At 32.9% G+C, this 21,873-nt stretch overlaps 1 protein-coding gene across 1 annotated transcript; it reads right to left on the bottom strand.

Annotated features, from left to right (window-relative positions):
- Nucleotides 1–14,342: 14,342 nt before the first annotated feature.
- On the bottom strand, nucleotides 14,343–15,997 carry LOC130612596 (uncharacterized). Its single transcript, XM_057433935.1, has 2 exons — nucleotides 15,979–15,997; nucleotides 14,343–15,650 (listed from the first exon to the last, which is right to left on the bottom strand). The coding sequence occupies exon 2, from the start codon at nucleotides 15,631–15,633 to the stop codon at nucleotides 14,755–14,757; it is 879 nt and encodes a 292-aa protein (XP_057289918.1). The 5' UTR covers nucleotides 15,634–15,650; nucleotides 15,979–15,997; the 3' UTR covers nucleotides 14,343–14,754.
- Between the last annotated feature and the right edge of the window lie 5,876 nt (nucleotides 15,998–21,873).

Genomic DNA, 21,873 nt, shown 5'->3' with positions numbered 1-21,873 from the left:
TTAAAGGTATTTTGCTGATGTCATCAATCCGTCTGTTTCGAAAGGAATGAATTGGTCTTACTTTGGTCCGAGGTGGTCCTTAGTTACCAACGCAGGAGATGACGTTATTTATTAGCCTCAAACTGAGGTGCACAGTGAATTTGCGCATTCTTTAGGAGCAAAAACATCTCTTTTGGAGAGCCGAATTTTAGCCTGACAAGTTATAGTTTCTCAGTTGTACTTAGGTAGAAAGAGTGACACCAAAACGATTGTAAAAAAAAATTGTGCTCATCGAAATTTTTCGAACGAAGGTGAAATAGTATAAAACCCGATTAGTTCAGTGCCAACCCCTGCTGCTTTTTAAATATTTTTATGTATGCTTATGATTACAGGTGATTTACCAGTTTTCTGCTTTTTTACGGACAACTTCGCGTTTTACAAGAAAATAAAAATATGACATATATTTCGTGTAAATTAACCAATAAAAACGCGAGAACTCAATCATATGATAAGTGAATAAAGTTGTACGTAGCTGAAGTTTTAAAACCAGTACAAAAATCTTTGTGAAAAAAAAGTTTATAAGAATAGAAATTCCAAATCAAGAAAAAAGTCTGTATCGAAATTCCTATCTGACGCCATAAAATCTGGTAGACTGCGAATGCATGCGCACGATTATTTTACCTGTCCTTCTTTGTTATTATTTCTGCGTAAGTGAAACTGGGCGCTCCGTTCAAACGTCAGTGAGTATGAAGTCAAGCACTTTGTGATAAAACATTATGTTCTCTTACATATCAGTAGCTAGTAGCTTTCAAAGTGATCGGACGTGCTTAGAAAAAGAACATTTGGCGCGGAAAAAAAGGACGTTGACAGGCAAGAAGCCAATTGTTAAGATTTGCATCTAATATCTGCAAATATCCATTTATTTTCATACTACCCTTCCTGCACATTACATCCACTACATCTCAGCGATCTTATCTTATGGTCGCCACACGGAAAAAAAACTACGAAGATATGGAAGATTTACAAAGTTCGCCTGTCGCTCTGGATTTTTTACTCTATGAAATTTAAAGTCTAAAAACATCCATCCTGACCTCAAAAGCTGACTCAAAAGTTATAACGGACATAAAACGCGATGTAACCGAACTGCAACAATATGTACGAAGGAACAATATTGAAATTGCAGGTATTCCTAATACGATATCTGGAAAGTTATATAAATTGGTGAAGTACTAGATATTAAAATCAGAAGTTTTGACATTGAAGCCTGACACCGGCTTCCTTCCAATAAATCTAGAAGAAATCATACGGAGCCTCTAAGAACCATCGTACGATTCTGTAATCGTAAAATCGCTGAACAATTTTATCGAAAAAAGAGAAATCTAAAAAATAAGAATCGTTTAATGACATTGGTCTGGGTCAACGTAGAATTTATGGTAACAATAACTTGTGTCCGTATCACTGAATATTGTGAAGTAAATGAAAGCCCCTTTACAATGAACAGAAAATAACTAGTTTTGGGGAGCATAACGGTATAATAAACATCAAAAAAGACCGAAAATGCGAAGTCTTTAAAAATAACACATCTTTATGATATTGATCATCTGTTTGAAGGTGTTTTGTGTTTGTTTGTTTTTTGTGTTATAGCTAGTTAGCTGCTAGCTATAGTCTATAGTAGGTTTTAAAATATGATAAATTATCCTTGTGGAAATTACCATGGATCGGTCAACTCTAATCACCGAGCCGTTTTGTGTGATATATGTGATCGGTGCTCTTTCTTTTGTTGATATATCTACACCATTATCACATAGTTGTTTAACATCTTCTGTCAAAAAGAAAAAGTCCTCTCGCAACTTAACAGTCTTGTCACCAAAAACTCCAATGACATCATACGAGGAGGAGTTAGCTGTAAATACTATAGCTCTTGTAATTTCATTTCTCATAATTTCAATTCGATGTGTTTTTCCATATTTCATCTATAAACATAACTTCTCTTTTAAAACATTTTAATGAACTTAATAGACTCTTTTGTGAGCTTGGGCATAATTTCAGTGTAATAGAGAACACATTAACTGGTTTTAAATCCACTACTCCTATTATAAACTGTAACCTTGAAGGATTCACATTTAATCATACCCTTACCGAAAGCAGTAAATGTGGTGCTCTTTTATATTTCTCAAATAAGCATAATTATTTTGCACGGCCAGACCTAGATCTCCTCGGATATAAATCCTCCGAGTTGAAATCAGTTTTTGTTGAGATAGTCCAACCCAAGATTAAAAATTTTATAGTTGGATGTATGTACAGACATCCTTATATGGATTTACAAGGTTTTAATAACAAATTTTCTGATTTCTATTATTAACATAACCTCTTCAGAAAATAAAAAAATCTTCCTTTTAGGTGATTTTAATGCCAATCTTAAATCATATGATTCTGATACAAATAAATCAAATTTTTTAGATGCAATTTTTTCATTCTCCTTTTTCCTTCTGTTACTTTATCCACTAGAGTCACCGAGAACACTAGCACTTTAATTGATAATATATTCCATGATTCTAATGAATATCTATATCTGGTAACCTCATTTCATCAATTTCAGATCACTTCCCTCATTTTTTAACTCTTAACAAAAACAATTTTGCTTCAGGTCCACCAAATGATAAACCACCTGCTCCTGATTGGAAAAAATTTGACCATAACAAATTTATTTTGAAAACTTCTTATGTTGATTGGGATAACTTACTATGCCTTGATGACAATAACCTTGGTCCACTTTTATTTTTAGTGTATATAAATGATCTTCATTTTGCTATTAATTATTCTTTAGTTCACCTTTTTGCTGACGACACCAACATGCTGCACATCAGTAAATCGCCTAAACAATTCGCCAAGCATTTAAATATAGATCTTAAACTCCTATGTCATTTGCTTTTAATGCCAATAAGATTTCTCTCAACAAAACAAAGACCAAATATGTTATTTTCAAAAGTCCTTTTAAGCCACTTCATTTCAACTTTAAATTAAATGTTAATGGTACTAAAATCTATCCCAGTGATCAAGTCAAATATCTTGGAATCATTCTAGACTCTGACCTAAGCTGGAAATCAAAAATTAATAATACCATTATTAGTCTTATAAAAACCTAATGGAGCTCTAGCCAAAATCTGTCACCTTGTCCCTCAAAATATACTCCTGCTGATTTACTATGCCATCTTTTATTCACGTAATTTATACTGTTCACAAGTTTTGGGGCAAAAAAGTTATTGAACACATCGTATTGACTCATTTCTTTTGGAACTTCCTACCCACCAATCAGTTCACTCTACTCCAATCTCAGACTTCTCAAGTTTCCCGACATGACCTCTATGCAAAATATTATTTTTCTGTACAACTTAGCTCATAATAGCCTTCCTGACACTATCAAAAATACTTTGTCCATTAACTTTTCTCATGATCAACACACTCGTGCTGATCAACAAGGGCTTTTAAAATTACCTTTTGTTTTTTCAACATCATTTGGGAAAAAGTCTATCAGATTTCACTCTTTAAAATCGTGGAATGAGGTACAAAAATGTAGATCAAACCTATTCTATTTGAGCATTTCTTAAAGAGCTACTAAATTTTATTACATTTTATAACTGTATCAGCCTCCGTATTTTTTGCATCATGCCTTGTGTCTTCCTACCTTTGTGTTTTGTATTAGTCCCAGTCCTGTCTTTGTACTTTGTCTTATTTGTGATGTCCTGTTTCTTTGGTCACTATTTTCATTTAAGCTATTTTGCTTTGTGGTGATCTCCTTTCAATAGGCAATTTACAACAATACTTATAAAATAATTTTTCTATAAAATCATGTACTTTTTGTCTATTGATGAATAAATTATTACTATTACTATAAAGCCAAGTCACTTTGTGATAAAAAATTGTTCATGTCCTCCTACAAGTTGCTAGGGGGGGGGGATCTGCTGTAATCATCAATTGGAGATGGAAACATATCCTTGATGTTGAAAGCAAGTTTATGATCTTTTTTATACAGACCAAGCGAATGTGAATTTTATATTTTAGCAATTCGAGTTTCAGAATGGGCCGACTCAACACATTCACATGTTGATTTGAGTAAAAAATTTTAAATCGTTATCACGCCTGATCACATGGATTGAATGTAAAGTTGTGTATCATTCTGCGTTTTACGACACCTTACAAAAAACACATTGGAGATGAAGACACTACATTACTTTGTTTGTGTTTCCTTTTTTCACCTAACTGCAAGATTCATAGTGCATTTGGTGACAAAACGGGTTTTATAAAGAAGACACATTGAATATTGTTAAACGAAGACTGGCTGTTGTAAAATAAGTACTGCTCCGTTTGAGTTCTGGCATTTTTTTTATCTCCTTAACGTATTTTCTTTTCCAAGAACAAAATAGTTTTAATAAATAAAGCCAAAAGTGGAAGACACATAGAAACTCGTTGAACAAATTACTTCAAGAACGGAATTCAGCGACAAATTGCTTGAAAATGTAATTAAAGATGTCTTCGTTTTTGTTTTAGCTTTTGTAACTAGCTGCAACATTTCCTATAGCACCTAGCGAGAACAAGATGTGAGTCAGGTAAATACTTGATTTGTAGAAATTTAAAACCCACGCAGAGATTAAAATGGTAAATTGGTTCATTCAACATTGTTTGTCGTAACACGAAAGCAAGAATGTGTTGTTCTTGTTAACAAATGTTTCAATAGTGAATTAGGATGTGAAATTTTTAACACAAATTTTGATATTACAGCTCATTCTATAAATACAAGAAAAAATTTTTCTACCATCAAATTACCTTCAGTAAAGATGGAAGTCGCTAGGCGTACCTTGCAGGTGGTGCTTTGTACAATAGTTTACCTTTATATGTACGTCATATTACCAATACCTTAGATTTTAAAAAGTCTGTTTTAACATTTTAATTTTATTGACCACTGTGTTTTTCTTTTTTTCACGAAGTGGAAATTGCAATTTATCTTCTTATTTTTTTTATTTACCTTCTCACTCCCCTTTAATTTCATCGTCACTTATACATTCTCAGTTTGCTTTTAACTAATTTTACTAATTTTTTTTACCATATATTTTTCACAATTTTTATACCAACAGGACGAACGTTAATAGGAATTTTACTGTACATAGTGTTTGTGTATATATGACTGAAGTTCCCATTCTGTATAAATATTGATGAAATAAGAAAAGAAAAAACAGAAAGAAAAAAATCTGTCACAGCGGAAAGTTTAAGAAAAATTTGTTTTATTTTCCAAGTCGAGGTCAAGTATTGATAATGCTCAAATATTTCTTATGTAAAACGTCTGAATATTTAGGCCTCGGCGTGTACGGGTTCATTGCACACGATACGTATTATATTAAAAAGTAAAAAAAATTCATACAGCAAACCAGTATTCTCGATTCCAACCTGTACTGGGCTCCCACGATTGATCCTTTCACCTCTCCATAAAATACTTGTCAGTCTATAAATAAATTAAAAACAAATGCAGCGTTCTTTGAATCAGGTAAATAAAAGAATGTTAATAATTAGTAAAAAAAACGCAACTTACCATCAGCTACTACAAACTTTTACCCAGCCAACGTTAATAATTTTTCTTATTTTTTACTTCAGAAACTTTTCTGTTTAGGTCAACGTGGCTTATCGATATGGCGTAGAAATTAATCGTTCTGGTTAATTAATTTCTTTTCTTAAAATCTCGTGGGATCTCAGTAAACGTGGTATGAAATTCCCACATGCATAAGATACAATGTCATTATTAATTCCTTACTGGGTAGTTATAATAAATGCGAAAAGTCATTAAACTAAAAATGTACGCTTGGGTTTTAACATAAAAAATATGAATTTTATAATTGGAGAAATACTTATCTTTAGTTCACCTGGACTGTTATGGAGTGTACGTTAGTTCACAGTACCCTGCGAAAATATTAAAGCGATTTCACACAAAGGTAAAAATAAAGTAAACACGCACATTATGTAAAAGGAAAGAGACAAGTTTTAATTGTAAATTTATTTGTCGTGGTTAAACAAAACCAAAAAATAAAAAATGCATTAAAGTGCAAAAGAATATTAATTCCCAAAACACAAATCGGGGTAAAACAAGACAAAAAAAATTAAAATTAATTCCCAAATACAGTATTTAATCTATTATTTCCGCTTTTCTGTTATTCCGCCGCATATTTCAACCTCTCAGTTATTCTACCGTTAATGCCTACAAATTTAAAGTATTAGTTAAGAAACCATAAATCACGTTCGTAGATCTGAAAGCATTTCGCGCTTAAATATTTGGAAGGGAGGGGGGATTTGCTTGAGGTAAAATAGTATTTTAGTGTTAGTGTTATTTATTTTAGTTTTAGAAATCGTAAACATTGGATCTAAAGAATATCCGGAAAAAACATAACCAGTGAAGACTAGGTTGCTGCAAAAATTTCTACACGAGTTTAAGAAAGTGGGTGTATTAGACAATACCCAAAGGTATCAGATATGAATTATAAGGTCGTGTGTTCAGTCAATTGTTGACTAAAAGTCTCTCTACTGGCTGAATCATTCAGTTTTCTAAAAAATTTATGCAAATCATTCTTTTTTGATATAAACATTACTTAAACGAGCTTTAAGTTTTTTTTTATAGAAAAGAAGGCATTGTATTTCCAAAAATATACTAGCGTACCTTGGTTACTGTTTTAACGTAATTTGGTGAAGCGATAAATTTTAGCAGAGGCTAGATGTGCTTTTTTAAAAATATTTTTTAGCTTAAAGTTCTTATTTGTGTTCCTCGGAAAATAGGGATAGATGACAAAATTTAGAAGTTTAAAAAAATAAAAGATGGTAGAGTTAAGCTATTCCTAGTCAATATAAGTGTCCAAAACGCACTCGAATGTCATAGAAACCAAGCCCTGCGTGTCAGTAGTACAAATAAGTTGAAAACAGTCCATTGTTAACACTGAGCTTAGCACTTAGTACAGGTAAAATGTGTCGCACATGCCTATAAGCTTAACCCTATTCGGTCCGGGGTTTTTTGAACATACTATGACCCCCCTCAATAACTTTTTATAGGGTTGTTCAAATTGAATCAAACTTGGCACACTTATAGTACGTCATAAAAGGAACAAAATGGCGCCAAAAAAAATTTGCTTGCGTCAGCACATTTTCTGTGACGTCATCAAAAGCTTAAAAATTGTTAAAAATGCCACTATCTGCTTAAAATATAATTACTTTTGTTCTAGAGCAAGTTTTTACATTCTGTTTAAAGTTTCTGAAAGCTAAATAAAAGTTATTTAACATATCTTCCAGTTTTTACATGGATCGGATGAAAAATTGCCAAAAATTGCCCGAAAATCCGTTTTTTTCCGATTTTCGGGTAAAATCCGACAAAATCAGGAAATCGGATTAGTCACGTGTTCAAATTATTCAAAATGATTCTTCTTGATGAAACAAAGTTGTGTTGCAAGTTTCAAGTTCTAAGGATAATCCTAACAGGAGTTATTATATTTTCCCCATTATAAGGATTTCATAGAGATTTTTAGGGGTAGTTTCGAGTAATGGCCAATATCAAAGCCTCTGAAAGGTATGGGACCTAAAAAATTAGCATGCAGGTGTCTAATAGATAAATGTTGAAACTCAGTAAGTATCATAGCCATATAACAAAGCAATCAGGAGTTATTAAAAAAAAACCGTCAGGGGGGGCGGAATCCGCTCCCCCCCCCGGACCGAATAGGGTTAATAGCCTTTTCCAAAATACTTCAGTTTAAATAAAAACACAGGAAACAGACCGTCGTTTAACAACACGGGATAGGCACATAGCACAGGTACTCTGTGTCTCATTAATAAACTTTTGACTTTTGCTAATTTTGTATTACAGTAATTTTTTTCATACTAAATGCAATTACGTAGTTAGCTAACTACTTATTGCATTTAGTATGAAAAAGATTACTTAAAAATTCTGTTGCAGCCAACTGCATTTGGTTACTTTTACATTTTAGCTAGAAGTAGCTAACCCCAGTTCACAACCAAGTAAAAATCAAATTGGCAAAGTTAACACAAAAATCAGAAATGTTAGCTAACATCTACGTTGGTAGCCAGAATCTTAAAATTGGTTTTGTTTAACATTAATATATGGCTAGAGAACGTGACAGTAGGAAGCAAATAAAACTAATACAAATCTTTAGGTGGCTGAATAGGTAGCTTAGCTAGTAGCTAGCTAGCTAACTAAAAAATATAGGTAAATAAGAAAATAATTTACAAAGAGGTGGCAAGCCACCGCAATGATGAACTCAATCCGTTAGGTCTTTGGAAACAAGCTAGAGGTTGTAAAAAACCCGAAAGTAAAAGAAACTGCAATCTTGTTAGAATACAAATAGAAGTATCAGGAAAAAAAAATAAAGCAAACAGTTAAGAAACTTTTCTTTCTCCAGCAATGAGTTGGTTCAATCTGCATGCCAAATTTCGGACCGATAACGTAAAAATCGTTGCTAAGAAATATAAAGAGCTTTAATTTCTGATTGGTCATTTATATAAATCTCCGCTCCTGATTGGACCTTTATTTTAGCGGCAATTGTCCTGTGTGGGTGGGGGCCCGACGGGTTTCTCGTCCCTGCGTATTGTGTATTTCGTGCGTGGTTAACACAAGTCGCTTTTGACGCACGAACAGACACACGGAATACGGCTATTATTATAGAGAAGTCGTTAACCCGTGGAAAAATCCACGGCGTCGCATTTGGTATTGATGTGCATTTTATAAATTTCGTGTTTCCTTTACGGGACACGGCTTTCGCGGACACACAGACAGACGACGGCTATTATTAAAGATTGTAGCACCTGCCTACTAATTTCATATTCTTTCGTTATTTCTCAAACATATACACGGAAATTATTACAGTCAAAGTGCAATTATGGATAACTTCGAGGAAGAAGCTGCTCTTTTCATTAAAATCATTACAAGTTCGTGAGCTTGTATTAAAACGCAAATGTGTCCTAAAAGAATGGAATTTTTTGCCTCTCTGAGCACCGACACGGGAGTAATCGTGTGTTCGAATCTCACCTTGGTAACTATTTTCACTTTTTTTTCCATCTCGCCTGCGAGGATAGGTTTCCAACTAGTAACTAACTATGTCCCAAATGGTGATTGCAACGTCACAGATTTAAACTTGATACCTAAACTCTCTGAGTATTTGGAAGTTATCTAAATGACGTTTCAGGCCAACATTGGTATTTGTTTTCGACAAATTTGGCACAGTTAACAAAAAAAGTCTGCTGAACGAGGTTACATAGTGGGTTTCAAGAGCATTCATCCAGACAGGGGATAAAATGAGATAAAATTTGCTATGCCATACCTCTATCTATGCTATAACTAACAGAAATTTTCACCCTCTTCTAGAAACTTGTGAAATTGGAGGCCCGAAATTGGTCAAGCAAACAACAATCATGAGAACGCCTATTTCCCCTGAAGAAAAATAAGCTATTACTCTTCGTTGCTTGGCCACTGGCGAGTCGCATGAAATACTAATGTATCAATTTCGGATCCATAAAACAATTATTTCACAGTTCATATTTATTCCACGTAAATAATTTTGAAAAGAGTTTGGATTTCGATTGCTCGTCATTTTTTAAAAAAAACGCTGTGTTTACTACGGCTTTACTTAACATTAACTGAAGTTTCTTCTACAGGTTTTCATTTCATGTGGGTAAGGCGTAGTTTCGACAGAAAAACTGTCGATGACGTCATCTCTTATAATAATACAGAGACTGTGTCTGTTTGTAACAGGCAAAGTGGATATCGTCATTTTCCTTTGATGTCGCCGAAAAACTTATCTCTATTATGTTAAATTTTTTGGCGTTACGGCGCGACGTCAATAACACTACTTTAACGTCAATATCCTATATTAAATTAATGAAGCCATTACAGTGCACCTAAACCTTTAAGGTCAAATAACTTGGAAACGAGGTGGTGACGTCAATGATTTTTCACCGCGTGGGTGACTAAGGACCACCTAGGACCAATTTGGGTAAGTTTCCCAAACCTGGGTCCCCGAATCCGTTTTGGAATGGACGGGTTAATGACGTCATCAAAAAGCCTTTAAACCCCACGTTCATTCAGAATGTGAAATTTTTGTATTTTTTTAAAGATGGTAGACGTCGTCGCATGCCTGACAAACATTGTTTTACAAATTGGATGCGCTACTGATTTTGAATAAAAGCTGACTTTCATGACTACAAAGCGTTTGTTTTAATTGTATAATGTCTGATAACATGTTGGCGAAGAAAAAAAAATGTTGGTGGCTATGGCAAAAAGCAAGAAAACGAAGGAAGAACATTTCATTGTCAAAAACGTATTTTTTTCCGACAGGGGAAAAAGGAGCATATAAAAATGCCTAAAACTAACATTCTAAAGTTTTCCAAGCCTATTCTTAGTTATTTTTATTAATTTCAAACATTGTATTACCAGAAAAAATCAACTTTCTTATGCTTCCATTTTTTGCTTTGAAAAATTTGCCTTTAAAGTCAAGATATTTTGGTGACCTGTAGCTAGCTATAAATGGCACCTGAATGATGATGTTATGAGTAGTATAATGAATTGTAAGTAGAATTTTGTTATTTCTGACTAACAAAGCTTACTGATTTGAATGTTTTTTCTTAGTGAACTGTATTTTTTTTTTATCTTTTCAACGCTGGGCCTCTGCTGTAGTAACGTATTATTATTATGACTAAAGTACTGTGTATACCTCGACAACTTTGTGCATATACATGGTAGCCTTAAAGTAAAATACCTTAGGGTAGTCAATAAGAAGTGTATAGTGTTGTTTAAAAAATATAGTGTGAATAGAACTATTTTATTGCGTTTAAAATTGCTTATCACCTATTATGACGTGTTATTCTATTCTTACCTAAATTTCGGATTTTCGGATTTACAATTCCTAGAAATTGCTAAAACCTCTCTCCCCTTTCTTTTAGTGTCGAAAAGATGCTAATACACGAGTTCACAGTTTCACAGTCTTTCTTTTATTACCATATCTTATTGAGAGTTAAAAAAAAAACTAATTATTTCTTCAGAAAATGAGAAATATTCATAATGCCTATGGTTAAAGCCTTTTTTATGGTGGTAATTATTAATAAGTTTGAATGAATAATTTTTATTATTATTATTGTATTCATACTGTCTGATGGAAAAATAATAAATAAATAAATAAATAAATAAATAAATAAATAAATAAATAAATAAATAAATAAATAAATAAATAAATAAATAAATAAATAAATAAATAAATAAATAAATAAATAAATAAATAAATAAACAAACAAATAAATAAATAATTATTAAATTCACTCTGTTTACTTCCTTTTTTTAGTACAGAACATCATCATCATTCTCGGCTTAACGTCCGTTTTCCATGCTAGCATGGGTTTGACGGGGTATATTAATAACCCTCTTCCAATCTGATCTAGGCTGTGTTAGATCTAAACTGAACTTCCTCTGTATCAAGTCTGTCCTGAAGTGAACGACTTAAACTGTGAAGGGATGTATTGTGGAAAAAATGATTTTTGGAACCTCTTGACCTCTTTTGTGGCAAAAAATTATTGCATTTCATTAATAAGTATTATTATAATAATTATATTATCATAAGTATATTTTATACAAAAGCTAATGATTTTCACAGAAAATATTCGCAGAAAAATTAATTTGTTTTTTGCCAAAACCCCTTGAACAAGAACTTAAAAAAGAAATGTACACATGAAAAATACTTATTGTCAGAGAGTTTTGTGTAAAAATATGTTAGAATCGAACAGTGAATTTTACAAAAAAAGTATATATGTATACACCTTTTTTTATACATAAAATTATTTTTTGACTTCTAAATGTTCTTAGCAAGGTGACTGAATTATGCTGAAATTTCCTTAATTTTTATTTCTCTATTTTATGTATTTTGTTTAAAACATTTTTATTTTTATTGTTATTTTTAGGATAAGGCCTTGTTAGGATGTTTATTTGACTGGAAAACTATTTCTTATAAAAAAGAATGTGTATATACTCTTTACAGGGAGAAAGTTTCACGGGGAAAAAGTTCCGCGAAGAAAAAAATAGCGAAATAATGAGGATTTACATTCGCGAATAATTGATTAAATATATATCGCTTAAAATAACTTAATTTTACTTTTATATTTGCTCCTATACAATTTTTATGCACCCCTTTTTTTTTTACCTGCACAAGCTTAAAATTCCAATCATTATGAAATCTATTTCATAATTTATCCTGTTAAGGTAATGTAAATATTAAAAATCCACTGTCATATTTCTTTAGTTTCCATGTGGCATCAACAACCTGTTAAAGTGTTTATGGATTACTCCTTGTATGGTTTCAATCGTTTGGGATACTTTTTGTTGCAAACACAACTATGCACATTATATGGTTCTTATTGGAAGACTTATTAAAAGTATTATATATGTTAATGTACAGTTTTTGTTTTTATGTTTGCTAAATGACATACACAAGTTATATTGTAACTTAGATTATTTTGTCTTTGTTTGAGACTTTTCTACATGAGTTCTAAGGTACATGTTCATAGGGGAAATATTTCCTCGGAAACCGGGTAAATGTTTAAGCACGATATCAAGTCAAGATCTCGGGTTGTTAAAAAACTCTTAACAAAATTCAGTTGCGTTCACATGAGAAAAAACATTTACCCGCCTACCAAAATCTCGGGGTGCGTATGATCGAGATCTCGGTAAGTGGGTAATGCATTTTCCCAAAAAACAGAAGTTTCCTCGGCAGGCGAGATAAATTTATGTCGATTGGGCATAATTTTTAAAAATAAACAACAAATTCTTATCTTAATAAACAATAGAAACTTATCACATGGTATTTTCTCACCTGAGGAAAAATTTTGTCCCCCATGCCATATGAACAGAAAGTAAAAATTACATCATGCTGAAATATTTCTCTGCTATCCGGGGAAATATTTGATATAAGTAGCCCCTACATATGACCTTTTGCACTTAACAGCAAAAGCGTGGCATTAATTATTGTTCAAAGCATTCAAGGCTTTATTTGGTTTATTTTTTTACAGTTTAATTAACAGCCAGCTAGCTAAATATAAAACTGACACTGCCACTTAAGTTCTTGGGGCGCTCTTAAAACATGCTATTATTTCATCCAAATTTAAGACTTGTATTCTTTGACCAAAACTTAACCCATATGCTATTAAATTGAAGACAATGCAATTGTGTGGCCACCTATATGAATCTGCTATATCTTAGGGTTTTTCTGCATTTTTTCCCTGTCCTAGCATTTATGGCTAGCTACCCAATGGCCTTATAGACTGTATCTAGGTGGTCTTGATCTAACACACTTTCATACTTAGGTTTGTGCAAATCACAGTGAAATCAAAAGAACTGTTAAATGTAATAATGAGATTAATTTAACCTTTTTTGATTATCTAAGACTTATAGAACTTTTTGGAAGTTGATCTGTTGGCCATGTTTGTTGATATTAAAGGAGGCTAGCAAGCCAAACATCCTTGCCGTGGAAAATGCTTAAAAACTTTTAGTAAAAAAATGTAAGCAAAATAAGGTTTTTTGCAGCTGAAAGACAAATCCTGTAGCTTTTTAAAATATATATACTTTACTGGGTAAAAAACTTTAGTTCTTTCTTAAATTTTGGTAGAATATTGGAATTCTGCAAATTTGTCGGATAAAAAAGCCCTTTCGTTTACGTTGCCACAACAAAAGCAAACCCGTCGTTTTTAGTGTTTATACGGAGCCTTGGCCACACTTATTATAATGAAATACAAAGTAAACAATATTTTAGCACCATGGCTTGTAATTTAGCATGTTAAGTCAGGTATGTCAAGATTATGACGTCATCATCATCACGGAATTTTTGCGTTTTAAGATTTCAAAAGTTAGCGCATGCGCAGACTAAATTTCCCGTGTACAGGGGGAACTAAATGACTGTGACCTAATATCTCTGCAACCGTTTGTCAAAAGTACACGATCAGCAAAATTTTTAAAACCTTTATATATCCTTAGGCGTTTGTCGAAAACATAAGATCCTGTACATTATTTTGATCAGCGTTTTAACCTTTACACATTACAGGCATAGAATAAACTAAACCTCGCCAATTTTTTTATATCTGCAATGCTGATGTCAGCAAAAAATCCACAACAACCTCTTTTTTCATTGTCCTTATGCCTAAGTGGATTTTTCCACGGGCTTTATCGACTAGTATTTCAATAGAAGTATGCTAATGCTGTACACAACTCATTGTTTGAATATTATTTTTCCGTTGAATATAATCAAATTGATTTGATTATATTCAGTTTGTTTTTTATTCGAAGAATAACGATAAAATATTCCGGAATTTTTATTCTTGGACAAGATACACGGGGAAATAATGGAAGAATAATAATATACTCAAGTTATTCTTCTAATTTTTCTTCTGTGTATATTGGCCTTTACACTTTTTTGCTAAAAAAATGGCTGCTTTTTTGCAGCTGTACTTCGGGGCGAACGCGTTTGTAATTTCGTTTTTGTTTTTCTATAGTTTACGCATGCCCTTTATGCTCTAGTTGTTGTTGTCATTTATTGTTATCATATACAGTCCTCTAGTAGAAAAACGTATTTCTCATGGTTTGTTTCTTGTTGTTCAAAAACTTAATAGGAGAAAAACAGATTTTAAAAAGTCTCTACTTTTGAATGTTTTGTTAATAAAATCATCTGAGAATTAATCAACCATTAATGTCTCTCCTTTTTATTCTTCGCTAAGCAAAACTTCGACATCGACTGTTTCACTGTTACTAGTGTTTACGCCAACTTTCTCTGCTGACGCTGGTAAAGCCAGTTCTTCGTATTCATCATTTTCATCCTCATGTTCTGGCTCCACTTGAAAATAGTGATGTTCTTTTTCCGTATCTTTCTCGGCATTACTATTTAAACCATCATTGATCTCCGGTATTTTTTCATGCATTTTCCTTTTGTCCTTTATGTCATTGCTGTTTTTATTTTTAAGACGTCGACTTTCTGATAACACTGGCGAAGAGCGTTTTAAAACAGGGGGTATAATAGTAACATATTCGTGGGTAGTGTTCGTTAAAACAACATTGTCCTTATTTTGATTTCTCCCCCGTTGCATTGAGGTGCGTTGTTGTTTTATACGTATACTACTATTTAGTTTACACGTTGAAACATTAGGCCTATTTTCTACTGCTTGTGAGCAAGGATTTTTTGCCTCTGGAGTGATGCTTACATTTTTTCCAGGCGTGGTTTTAACAATTTTAATATCTTTCTCAGCAAATTTATCATCACGATAACTACAAAAGTTGGTCTTACAACCTATAATTTCATACGGACCGTCTTGAACTAACGCAGGTGAAAAAAATCGAAAATCGACTTTACTATAACTATCTGTATTCACAAAATTCCTTTCATACTGATCTATAGAGGAATTTTCTTTAACTTCGTAAACGCCTTCAATTAATGCACCAATCTCGTCATAATTCGACCAGTTCCCAGACTCTCTTGGTGTAGCGAATGTCTTTAAAATCTGCTTCTTCCTTCTTTTTACGGGGAGGGTGTATAAAGCGTTGACGTCAGCAGTTGGGTGGAATACGTTATGATCTAACAGTGTCATAGCTGGAAATAATGAATCTAAATTAAAAATGGCAGCCATGTTTTTTACTTTAAATAAAACAAAACGTACCTTTTGAATAAGCATGTAACATAATTTCTGGAATAAAAAAAAACTTTGCTCCTAGATTTTTTTTGATATTTGCTTAAATAAAAAACGTGCACATATTTAGCATACGAGTTCAGGCAAACTGAATTCAGATTATTTTTAAAAAATGTGTTTTGGTGGTACTCAAGGCTATACCGTTTTGTAGTAATGAAAAAATAAAAAACAGAAGAATTGCTCTTCAACACTTCTTATTAATTATTTTCAGCGCAAACAGAAAACAGAAAATTTTTTTATTCTTACCTTGCTTCTTTCTTGTCGTTCTACTATAAGAGAAGAAAAAAAACTGAGACAATTTATATAGCTTTAAAATGGTAGTCACGGCAACGTAAAAAAAACTTAATGTTCACAGGCGTTTACTTATATACGCGCATAATCAAATTACGTCCATCTTATTACTTAATTCGTTGCCATAGCAACTTTTGATCTAAAAGTTAATGTGCCCATTTGAATCGTTTCAGAGTCGTTTTAACGTGATTTCCTGAACGTGTTGTCATGCCTTCTTTTTGAATTACAAAACTATCGAATTTATCTGTCCACTTTAATGGCTTATAAATGAGATACCGTGTGGCGTGATGTTAATAACGTAATGGGCAGAAAATGCAAACAGCAGGCCGCTGCGAATAAGATTATACGGTTAACAAAGCAATTTACGCTTTTGTATTCCGACAAAAACTATTAATTAAATTAATAAGCAGATGCAATCCTATGTGGTCTTGCTTTTTCTACCTTTACGCATGCGCCTACATTACGGAATTTTGCTGAATAACAAACAAGTTCCCTGTGACCACTTTAATTTGGCATATATTCCTGCTAGTTAAAGATATATAATTTAAAAATACATTTTTACTTTGTCTTTCATATATTTTGTTAGCTCTTTATAAAATCAAATCAACAAATCATTTTTACCTTCTTTTTTTTAATGTGTGCTGTGAAACGATTTTTTCGAAAATAAATGAAAATGCTTCTCTTTGACGCATATCAAAAAGTATAGAAGTTAAAATAATCCAAACATGTCATTTTGTCATCATACAATTACTAGTTCACAGTCATAAATGACGTCACAAGTCATTTGGTTTTAGTTTATTGTTTCATGGTGTCATGTAGGCATATTTATTTCTATCTCTATAATAATACGCCAGTTCCGTGTGTCTGTAGCAGGCAAAGTTGATGTGCTTATTTTTCTTTGATATCCCTGAAAAAAATCTTTGATGTTGCCGAAAAAAAATATGTCTTCTTTGTCGAGAAAAGCCGCGAGTTTTGTTTGTTTACAAGGTTTGCGTTTGCGTTTTGAATGTTTGATGAATCTAACCACGTGATCAAAATAAAGCAATTTTATTTGCTGAAAATTTAAAGTTTCCCCTGACGATCAAAACAAACGTAAAAAGTTTTTTGAAGTTCAGCACACGAACGAAGTAGGTTTCTTGCTATATACAAATATTGGAAAAATCATTTATTTTGTGTGCTGTAACATGTCTTTTATTTTTGTTTAAGTAAATTTTAAGTAGAGAAGAAAAGGAAATCTTATAAGTTGGAAAAGCGAAGTTGAGGTGGATTTGCTGAGATCGTGTGGTAGACTACTACACTATAATAATAGCTAGAAAAAAAAAGGTTTAAAAAATCAGTTGTTAGTAAGTAACCTAAGCTTAGCAAGTTATCTTTTACTTTTTTATCTTAACTTTTATTTGTTAAGAATAGTGAGCTACTTAAACAGGACAGTGCTACAAAGTAAGAAATTTCAAATTTATCTTTGTAAAACGTAAGGATTATCATACTTTATGCACTAAAAATCGTTCTTTTCACTAAACAAAACTATTTTCCACGTTATTTTACGTTAGCTACATCCCTTGGCTTAGGTTGCAGTGTTTTTTACATTCTTTAGCAGGTGGCCTGTCAAACGTTCTTGCATTCAAGCCTTCATGTTTCTCATAAATTTTATAGAAATTATTCTAAAAGATCTTCGGCCCAATTTTATAATCTTAAAAATGTTTCTTATAAAGGAAAAGCATGTAGCCATATTAAGATCTGAGAAGAAGAAAAAGGAGATCAATTATGACTTGCATTTATTTAATAAGCAAGGCAAATCCCTGATAAACAAAATAAAATATTCTTGCCTAATGTTTGGTTTGGTTGCTTGCAGAGTTAAAATCTCTCTTTCTATTATGCCTTAATTTACTAAAATTTATTCCAGAGGAAAAGTTTGCCAATTTACACTACTGTATTAGCTAATAAACTAGTCAATAAGGCCCGTGGAAAAATCCACTTAGGCAGGATAACAGAGAAAAATAACCGTCATTTAAATTTTGATGACGTCAGCAGAGACATGTCAGAACACAAAACTTTTTTTTTCAGAAATGTGTATGCCTGTTGCCTTCATCGTATAGATCTTGAAACGCTGATCAAGAAAATGTATAGGATCGTGTATTTTTGACAAACGGTTGCAGAGATATTAGGGTTTAAAGGTTTTTTGATGACGTCATCAACCCGTCCATTCCCGAAACGGATTCAGGGACCCAGGTTTGGGAAACTTACCCAAATTGGTCAAAGGTGGTCCCTAGTTACCTACGCAGGAGATGACGTCAGTTATTTCCACCCGTTTCCAAGTTATTTAGCCTTAAATTTAAAAGTGCAATGCAATGGCTTCACTAATCTTAATATACTTTCCTTTGACGTCAATATTGCTTTAACGTCAACGTTTGGTCATTTACAGAACAAATTTATAGACGATGTTTTATAGACTTTATCAAAGAAATTTTATCCACTTTGCAAAAGTCACAGACAGACAGAACTGGCGTATTATTATATAGACTAGCCGGGAAACCCGGCGTTGAAACGCCGGGGTAAGCCACAAGTCAAGGTGTGACCCGCCATTGAACACTATGTGGAGTGCTTAATAAGAGCCGTAAACTATACTACACGGTCAGGTGGAGCGCTTTAGTACAGGTACGCAGCATGTCGTTAATCGAGTAAAGCGCACACAACACTATAGTGTTTCGGCTGTAGTGTATTTTTGAAAATATAACTCTACTGTAACTTTAGCCAAAATAAAAACACAATTTACAACCATTTGTTACCCCGTCATAGGAAAAACAATTGGTCAATTTTATTTTATTTTGCGAAATAAGTTTCAGTAAAGGTTAACAAATTAATTGTGACATTGGACTGAGCACTTAGTACAGGTAAATCGTGCGACACATGCGTTTAGGCTTAAAGACCTTAAGCTTTGGTTTACAAAACACAGAAAACACTCTGTTGAAACGCCAGGTTAAGCCACAAGTAGCTGTGTTACCCAGCGTTAAACACCAGATTGAGTGATTAATAAGAACCGTCAACTGTGCCACACATTCAGGTAAAGCACTTTAGTACAGCCATATAGTGTGTAGAAAATCAAGTGAAGTGCACACAACTTTATGGTGTTTCCGGTGTAATATACTATTCAAAAAATAACTTTCGACAACTTAGGTAAAATAAAAACCCAGATTACAATTCAATGTTACCCCGTCATAGCGAAAGCAGCTGGCCAACCTTCTTTACTTTTCAGGGAATGTTCCCGGGAAAAGTTCAAAAAAATGTTAAGCTGAGCGCTTAGTATAGGTAAACAGTGTGTACTTTTTTTCTGTAAAAAACGTTATCACAACTTCGGTTAAACAGAAACACAGGAAACAGCCCGTTGTTACCACCGAACTAAGCGCTTAGTACAGCTAGACTGTGTCGCACATGAGTATAGGCATAACACCATTTTTAAAAAAACTTTATCGCGACTTCAGTTTAAAAAAAATCAGGAAACTGCCTGTCGATATCAAGTTCAGTTAAAAAAATATATACTCAGCAATTTTATTTTTCAGCATAAGCTTTCATAGCAGTAATAAAATTGGTAGCTGCCTATAACTGCATTTAGCTACTTTCACTTTTTAGCCAGAGGTAGAGCTAAAAGGAGCTAGATAGGTAGACCCAACTTCAACATAAAAATAAAGAACAACATACCAAACTGAATAAAAACTTTAAAAGAATATGAATAAATAAAGATAGCTATAGCTAGCTGCCTCAAAATGTACGTTGTGTAGCTAGCCAAAAACTTAAAATTGGTTTGTTTAAGATTAAGAAAATGTGATGAAATATTCACCTTAACATGTGAAAACAAACTAAATAATCCTATAGGATAAAAAGTACTCAGAAGAAATAAGGAGGATTGAAAGGAAACCTACAAACTTCACACCATCACTTCCAAACCAAAATGGCCTTAGGGGTAGCATGTTTCCTCCCGTCGGCATGTTGAGGCCGCGAAGCACTTGGATTGGTTATTAGTGAAAATGGAGCCTCGTGATTGGTTTATTACAATGAGCGGCAAAGCAAGGCCGGTAAAAAAACGGGGTCTGCCGGGGATTCGAAATAAAGCTGCAGGGCCGCGGGGATTTTCGGCGGGTCTCGCTACTTGCTCCGCCATGTTGCGCAGAAACAGACAAAATACGGCTATTATAATAGAGACTAGCCGAATTCCCGTGGAAGAATCCACTGTATTTCTCATTTAATTTACAGAACAGATATACCATCAAAAAGCAAAGAATACAGCAGTGCGAATTTTACAATCTGCATGATTATATAAATGACCAAAAAATTAAAGGTGTCCAACAACTGCAGTATATATGTGAAATTTAAAATCTAAATCTACTAAAATACTTGCTCTGACCCTCTGACAATGCGAAAATTATTCGGAAAGAAGTTTACCAAAGCATTTCAAAATACATCTCACTAAATATCGACATGAAATGCGTGTAATGGACGGACGGACGGACGGACGTATACGGGCATTATAATATAGATACTCGTTGAAGTCAAACCGTTGAAAATATAAGCAGGTGAAACAAAAAGAAAAGCAAAATGCAAAATAACAAAATCAAAGGCGTTTAACCACCGTTACTTAGAAAGCAAAATCTGCTTAAAATTATACTTGCTTTGTCAACCAGGGAAAAAAGTATATCAGACATTTAAAAACCGACATATTTTGCCAAGTTATACAAAAAAAGTTATCACAAAATTTCCACACTGTACAAATCAGCTATTCAGTCTATTGCATACGGTAAACCTTTCAAAGCTATACTCAAAATATAAGAAATTAATAGTTGAAAACTCATAAAAGAGATATATAAAAACTTGAATCATTTGGTACATTGTATATCTACCGAAACATTTCAATCCAAAGTATTAAAAGTACAGTTTGCCTTACAGACCAAAACTTTTAATCAAGAAAATCACGCATAAAATCAAAGATAACAATGTAGCGTTTTCGAATTTAAGAATCGAATATATTTCAAACGATCGTAACGTAACAGATGTTAACATTGATTTAAATGTTTTAAGTCCAGGTTTTTTATAACGACATCAACACTGTATTACACTGTTGAAAACAGTAACAGAAAAGTTACTTTTTACAGTTTATGTAAATTCTTCACACGCTGTTTTTATAAGAATAGTGTGTTTTAGTTTCAGCCTCGATGTTCTTAACTTTTTTGACAAATGCTATCCTAATTATTCTCAATATGTTCTTAGCATGATTATGGCCTCAAAATATATAATGCCTTAATAAAATAAAGCATGCTATAAGTTACTATAGCTAGCTAATGGCAATTTCTACTACTAAGTACTCTGGATGTCTAACTGGGTCACCTGGAAGAGATCCGCGGACAGTCATCAGCAGAAACTAGACATCCATATCTTCCTAAAGTAAATTTTGACCATTTTCTGTCGAACTGTGCTATTCTTTGTTTTTAACTCAGGTAATAACTGGAGTCGTTACTCTCCAAAGACAAGATCATGTGTGATCATACCCCCCCCTGCTAACTTCATTTGTATTTGATTTTATTTTATTTTTTATTGGGGTAATAAACAAGAGAGTTACAGTCATCTTTTAAAAATTTGTTAACATAACCATCAAGGTTATGGAATATGTGAACAAGAGATAAATAACTTATCCTAAGATTACTAAAATGAGCATTGTATCATAAGCCAAAAAGCATATCAAACCTTAAAGGGATTCCTGCATACAAAATGATACTATGCCAATAAACTGTAAGCAAGAATAGAAAATCAAATATTCATACCCTACTCAACGGTTTCACTTTATTCGTCAGAAATGTGAAA

This window comes from Hydractinia symbiolongicarpus, chromosome 10 (genome assembly GCF_029227915.1).
Source record: "Hydractinia symbiolongicarpus strain clone_291-10 chromosome 10, HSymV2.1, whole genome shotgun sequence".
NCBI classification, from domain to species: Eukaryota; Metazoa; Cnidaria; class Hydrozoa; order Anthoathecata; family Hydractiniidae; genus Hydractinia; species Hydractinia symbiolongicarpus.
This window is presented reverse-complemented; position numbering and strand designations above follow the sequence as displayed.